We start from the raw sequence: 6497 nt of genomic DNA, 5'->3' as shown, positions 1-6497 counted from the left end.
TGATTTTCTGGGTCATGTAGGAGGCAAAGTAACATGTGTAAGTGATGAATTTTGTAACTTCAGGAAAATGATGACAGTTGAGACAACAAATGAAGAGAATAAAAAATAGTATATGAATAAAAGGATTTCAGAGACATTAGTGCTCAACTGAGTTTAAATCAAAATATATAAGGCAGTCAGACATCTATCATTTTTCTCTAGCAGCTCTAGCCTTCCATAAGATAGAAGCAGAAAAAACTCATGGGTTAAGTACCTATAAATCTGTATGTGAACTGGTAGAATGCAGGTTCCTGCTAAGGTCTAAGGTAAAAATGCAAAGGTATAAAAAATCTCAAACACTGTTTGGATATGCATATCACCAACTAAATAGTAAACTTCGAGAAGATGCAAACCATATCTTCAAAAAATAATTTCTATTTAGCTAATCAGGATGAGACTTGAGTTATTGAAATTCAATTTTTAAAACTTACTGAGCCTCTCATAGGACTTAAAAGTAGGGCAAAACATGGTAATACTTCCTTATCAAATGGAATTCTCAGCAACAACCAAGAGCCACTTACCATGTCTTCCTCAGTTCCAGTTGCTATAATAAAGTACCATAGATGGAGAGGGTTATAAACAATAGAAATTTATCCTCACAGTTCTGAAAGCTACAAGTTAGATCCAGGGTGTCCCCATGGTCAGTTTCTGGTGAGGATATCCTTCTGCGTTGCAAACTAATGTCTTGTCTTTGCATCATCACATGGCAGATGGCAGAGAGCTCTTTGGGGTCCCTTTTGTAAGGGTATTATTTGCATTCATCAGGGCTCTACCCTCATGGCCTACTTACTTTCCAAAGGCCCCTCCAAATACCATCATATTGCAGTTAGGATGTCAACGTGCCCCCCCCCTCTTTTTTTTGAGACAGAGTCTTACACCCAGGATAGAATGCTATACCTTCAGCAACCTCAAACTCTGGGGTTCGGGGTATCCTTCTGCCTTGAACTCCTGGGCTCAGGTAATGTTTCTGCCTCAGCCTCCTGAGTAGCTGGGACTATGGGTGCCTGCCACCATGCCTTGCTAGTTTTTCTATTTTTAGTAGAGATAGGGTCTTCCTCCTGCTCAGACTTGTCTCAAACTTCTGAGCTCAAGGGATGCTCCCACCTCAGCCTCTCAAGAGTGGTAGAATTATAGGCATGAGCCTCAGTGTGCCTGGCCTCAATGTAGGAAATGCTGAACACATGAATACATACATTGTATCCACTGCACCGTCGACCAAGTAGGTCCTCAGGAAGTACAGAAGGAAGTCCGAACAGTTTGCCTAAGCCACACTCCTCAAAACACCCAATGTGACTGGATATGCAGCTTTCTGGATCCCTTTTGCATAAATTCCGTGAAATTAGACACTCTGAGGGTACAGCCCAGACAATCTGTATTTTTAACCAGGTATAAAGGTGAGGCTGATGTTGGAATGGTGAAGGTACAAAAAAAGACCAATCAACCAATTAAAAAAAAAAGTGTGGCAGTAGGGATAATCTTCAGCAGTTTGGCAAAAAGTTTAAGTCATTGATTTTCTGGACTTCATTATTTGGAATGGGTATTTCTACAACTTTCTAAGTAATTCAAACCTTTTCTTCATATACATTAGTATACTGGTGATTCCAAGAAAAGGTGTTTACTTATTTAATGTGTGGGAATATTAAAAGAAGTATAAACAGGCGCCGAGCGGCTAAGGCGCCAGCCACATACACCTAAGGTGGCAGGTTCGAATCCCCAACCCGGGCCCGCCAAACAACAATGACGGCTGCAACCAAAAAATGGCCAGGCGCTGTGGCGGGCGCCTGTAGTCCCAGCTACTTGGGAGTCTGAGGCAGGAGACTCACTTGAGCCCAGTAGTTGGAGGTTGCTGTGAGCTGTGATGCCATGGCACTCTACCCAGGGGGACAGCTTGAGGCTCCGTCTCAAAAAAAAAAAAAAAAAAAAGTATAAACAGATGAGAAAGGAAAAGAATAACAAGAACAATCAGATCGCATAGGAAACCAAATCGGACAATACATGTTTTTAGAACTATGCTCTTTCTCCCACCGAGGTTCTTTGTCATTAAAAGAACTAAAACCACACTATAGCCCTTAATTACCTTGCCTTACAGGACTGGATTCACAGAATGTCAAACACTAATATCAGTTCATAATGCCACAACAAACTTGAAACGTGACTATTAATTATTTTAATTATGATTGTAGTCTTACGTTAAAAATAGCTTCCCTTTCCTCAAAAAAAGACTAATAAACTGCAAAACTTTTATGTGACTGCACCTCCCTCCGTTCCCCCTTAACACACCCGCACACAGAAACTTTTTGGCACTGTTATTTGCAAACTCCTCCTAGGCTCCCGAATTCCACACACCTCCAGCAAAGCCTCCCCTCGGCCATGTTCCCCCAGTGAGTACCCAGCCCTGGTGCCCCCGGGCCCGGGTGCCCTTCCTCAACCCCTGCAGTCCTAAAGGGCCGGCCGGTCCCGGACGGGGCGGGGCGGGGCGGGGCGGGGCAGGGCTGCTCCACTGGAGCCGGCGGGTGGGGGGCGGAGGATAGGTCCGGTCCGGCTGGCCTCAAAGTCGCCAGCCTTACGACCACGAGCAGGCTCCAGGAAGAATAGTTTTCTTGTACAAGCTCTGTTCTGCCTGACTTGATGTTTGGAAGTCACAAGAAAAACTTTTCAAAAACTTTGTTCATCTTCTGCTCCCCCGACGCACAGTTCCCTGATGGTCCGTCCCCGGGCCAAGCGAGGGACGCCCCTTCCCCCGCCTCCAGTGAGGCACGGGCAGCCACCTCCCCCGGGTCGGGTCGAACTGCCAGGCGGGTGGGCGGGCACGCTTGTGGTGGCCGCTGCCGCGGAAACCGTCGCCCTCCTCGGCCCCTGCCCCGGGCCCACCCCCTGGCAGCATGGACTACCTGACCACATTCACCGGGAAGAGCGGGCGCCTTCTGCGGGGCACAGCCAACCGCCTGTGGGGGTTCCGGGCTGGCGGCGAAGCCCGGCAGGTGCGCTTCGAGGATTACCTGAGGGAGCCCGCCCAGGGGGACCCCGGGTGCGGGTCCCCGCCCCACCGGCCCCCGGCGCCGTCCAGCCCGGAGGGACCTGGTGAGCCCACCCTTCTTTCGCCTTCTGCGCGGCCGCCTGGCTGAGGGCTCGGGCTGGGGGAGGCGGCGGCGTGGCGCGGGGTGGGGGCGCGTGGCCCGGCGTTGGCAGGTGTGCCTGGGCCGGCGACCCGGCGAGGGGGCCGGGTGGCGGCGGGTGGGGGCGAGCAAGGAAGGACTGTTTCAGCTCTAGGGAAGGAAGACTTTCAACTACGTGGTGGCTCTTCCTGCTCTGCTCTTCCTGCTTTCCTCCCCTAGACTCGATTTTCTTTACCCCGCCAAGCATTTCCACTATTTTTTTTTCTTCCCACTGAGAGGTGAATGTTGAACCAATTATGACGTCCGTGTATTCAGCTTTGAGACACTAAGAACACCATGCTTGCTTTGGTTTGGGTTTGGGTCACTCTTTTTTACTGTTGGGAGTCCTTTACTAACTTTAAAAAGCCAAAAACTATTTTGGAAAAGAAAATGCTTCACTTCCGATGGAACCTGGTTGATTTTTGCATTCTGTACCTTGAAAGGCTGCGTGGTGGTGGCTTGAGGTGGCAGAACCTAGAAACTTTTTCTTAGTTACTGTTTATACTGAGTGTTGTGCTAGTTTTCTTTCATCACAGAGGCTTTGTTGTATTCTTTAACGCGTCATAATTGGATGATACTGATAACTTACAGAATTTTTTAAAGTGGTGCTGAGCAGGTATTTGGGGGTTATGAGAGTAAATATTAGCACATGAGCATTATAAGAGTAAATATTAGCACATGAGCATTACAGTGTAGAAAATAAACACCAGGTATAAAATGTATTCATAACTCCATGTCCTGACAGTCATTTAAAAGCTGTAAAAAAGGACATCTTTTGATTTGTGTATGTAGGCATGTAATTTAAGCTTTGAGGAAACTTGAATATTAAAATCTGATTTTAGCATGGCCTTTTAATTTTTGCTCACTTTATATAAATTTCTTTGGTCTTCACAATTCTGTTTGATGGAATTAGGAAATGAAAAGGGGAAGGGCATAGTTTTTCTTTCTGCTCTGATGGACAGTACCCAGATGCAGAAGCCTCTTAAAAGTAGGACCAAAGATGAAGAATGGAACTTTAAAGTGTTTGAATCAATATTTTTATTTATGTATTTATTTTTATTTATTATTTTTTTTGAGACAGAGTCTCAAGCTCTTACCCTTGGTAGAGTGCCATAGTGTCACAGCTCACCTCAACCTCAAACTCTTGGGTTTAAGTTATTCTCTTGCCTCAGCCTCCCAAGTAGCTGAGACTACAGGCACCCACCACAATGACCAGTTTATTTTTTGGTTCTAGTTATTATCATTGTTGTTTGGCACGCCCGGGCTGGATTCGAACCTGTCAGCTCTGGTGTATGTAGCTGGCGCCCTAGCCTTTAGAGCTACAGGCACCAAGCCAAGAATCAAGATTTTTTTTAAATGAGTTTTCAGTTGCCTAATTGAAAACAGTTGGTATGTGATCAATCTCAACAGGTGGAGAATTCAGAAATATGTGGGGTAACTTAGGTAGGAAGGAATATAATTTTTTAATAAATATGCCTAAACATATGTATCTTATTAATTAGATGGTATGCACCTGTGATCCCTGTATTCCCAGCTACTTGAGAGACTGAGGCAAGAAGATCCTTTGAACCTGGGAGAGTTCTAATCCAGCCTGGGCCACAGACACACACCTCTTGCCCCAGCATATATTGAGCACACAGCTATATCTGACACTCTCTTGCAGAGTTGTACCTTCAAAAGCTATACAAATTTCACTTCTTTGGAAACAACCTTTTGAATTCATTGCACATTCTTTAATATTCATGGTCCCCCCATGTCTCTGACAGGTCAGCGTCCTGGCGTCCCAGCATGACCACAGTGAAGTGGGCAGGTATATCCTAGCATTAACTTCCTTAAAGAACTAGGACAAGTTACTTAATTTCATTGGTCCTATATTTTCCTGTTTGTTGATGAGGTTGGATTGGATAATCTGAAAGAGTCTCAATTCTAGAGCATTTCATTTGGAGCAGAACAAGTGAAAATGGCAGGTAAATTTGGTAGTTAAAAACATAGTCTATGAAGTCATGATACAGAGTACTGAAGGCATTTCAGGAAATAAGTGACCCCCATAATCATTTGATCACCCCCGTCATTGTTAGAGTAGATACATTTTCCTAAGTTTTCCTGACTTTTGAGAGGAAATGTGTATCCTGTATATACAAGCAAAAAACAAAAAAAGTTCTTTATGAATTTCTAGCTTGCCTTTGTTTAAAACGAAAATCTGTTTTTTTGCAGCTGTTTATGAGACGATTTTGCCTATAGGGTTGTTCTTTGCATTTGTATCCTTCAGAAAGAGCATCTGTCAGCCTGTTTGAAGGATTTCTTCTGCCCTTTCTGCTGGTGAATACCCTTATTTTCATTTTTTATAACAGCTGCTTAAATTTCCTGCTGTCTATTACACTTTCTTCAATGCTTTAAGAAGTACTATGTCTTGTGGCAGTGTTTCTTGTGCAGACACTTACACATGGTGTAGATTGCATTCCAGGAAGCTGTGATCTTGCCGCTTACTATCTCATACTCTAATGATGTTGACAAAATAGTCTTACCATTGACAGATGAAGGAGAGACCAGATAAAACCTCGGCCAAATGTTTCTGATTTTACTCCTCTGTGACAAACCGCTTACTGGACTGTTAGTGTTTCTCATGCCTTTACTCTTCTGGAAGGGGCTGCTTTTGCCCTTAACCCGTTTTTAGTATTTGCTGGCTCCAACATTATAGCCCCCTCAGGCAAACTATAATTGAGATTTAGAATATTAAGGACATTATCACATCATTGATCTAGTTAATAAGAATTATCAAGGAAACATCTTAGGACACAATGCTTTTTCCTGCTTAAAGGGCACATTGATTGGATTTAACTATTTTTTGCACTTACAAGTTTGGTCTTATTTGGGGTCCTGACCATAACCCATGTAGTATAGCCTTTAAAAATATTCAGTTTACTAGATTAATAGTAATAAATAAATGTAGATATTTATTTAGACTCTCAACTAGCTATAATATAAACATGAAATAATTTTTTTGTGTGTGGTGACTCAACTCTTTTTTAAATTTTTTTTTATGAAATCATAGCAGTGTACATTAATACTATCATGGGGTGGGTGCAGTGTACTGTTTCTGCATACAATTTGAAATACTTTCATCGAACTGGTTAGCATAGCTTTCATGTCTTTTTCTTAGTTATTGTTTTAAGACATTTATATTCTACATTTAGAGAGATTCATATGTACCCTTATAGGATAAACCATAAGCATGATCCCACCAATCACCCTCCCTCCCCCTCCCCTTCCCCTCCCTTCCCCTCCCCTCCCATCCCCTCCCCT

The 6497-nt window shown here is 43.7% G+C and overlaps 1 protein-coding gene across 2 annotated transcripts in view; it reads left to right on the top strand.

The window, feature by feature from the left end:
* The first annotated feature begins 2740 nt into the window (after positions 1-2740).
* OXR1 (oxidation resistance 1) overlaps positions 2741-6497 on the top strand; it is a 97695-nt gene continuing 93938 nt past the window's right edge. For both annotated transcript variants that reach the window (XM_003782415.1, XM_012810358.2), the window contains exon 1: positions 2741-3120. In XM_003782415.1, the coding sequence (XP_003782463.1) occupies positions 2922-3120 (199 nt within the window). In that variant the 5' untranslated portion in view covers positions 2741-2921. The remainder of the gene's footprint in view (positions 3121-6497) is intronic.

The sequence above is a fragment of the Otolemur garnettii genome, unplaced genomic scaffold (genome assembly GCF_000181295.1).
Source record: "Otolemur garnettii isolate 467f Iridium unplaced genomic scaffold, OtoGar3 scaffold00004, whole genome shotgun sequence".
NCBI classification, from domain to species: domain Eukaryota; kingdom Metazoa; phylum Chordata; class Mammalia; order Primates; family Galagidae; genus Otolemur; species Otolemur garnettii.
This window is presented reverse-complemented; position numbering and strand designations above follow the sequence as displayed.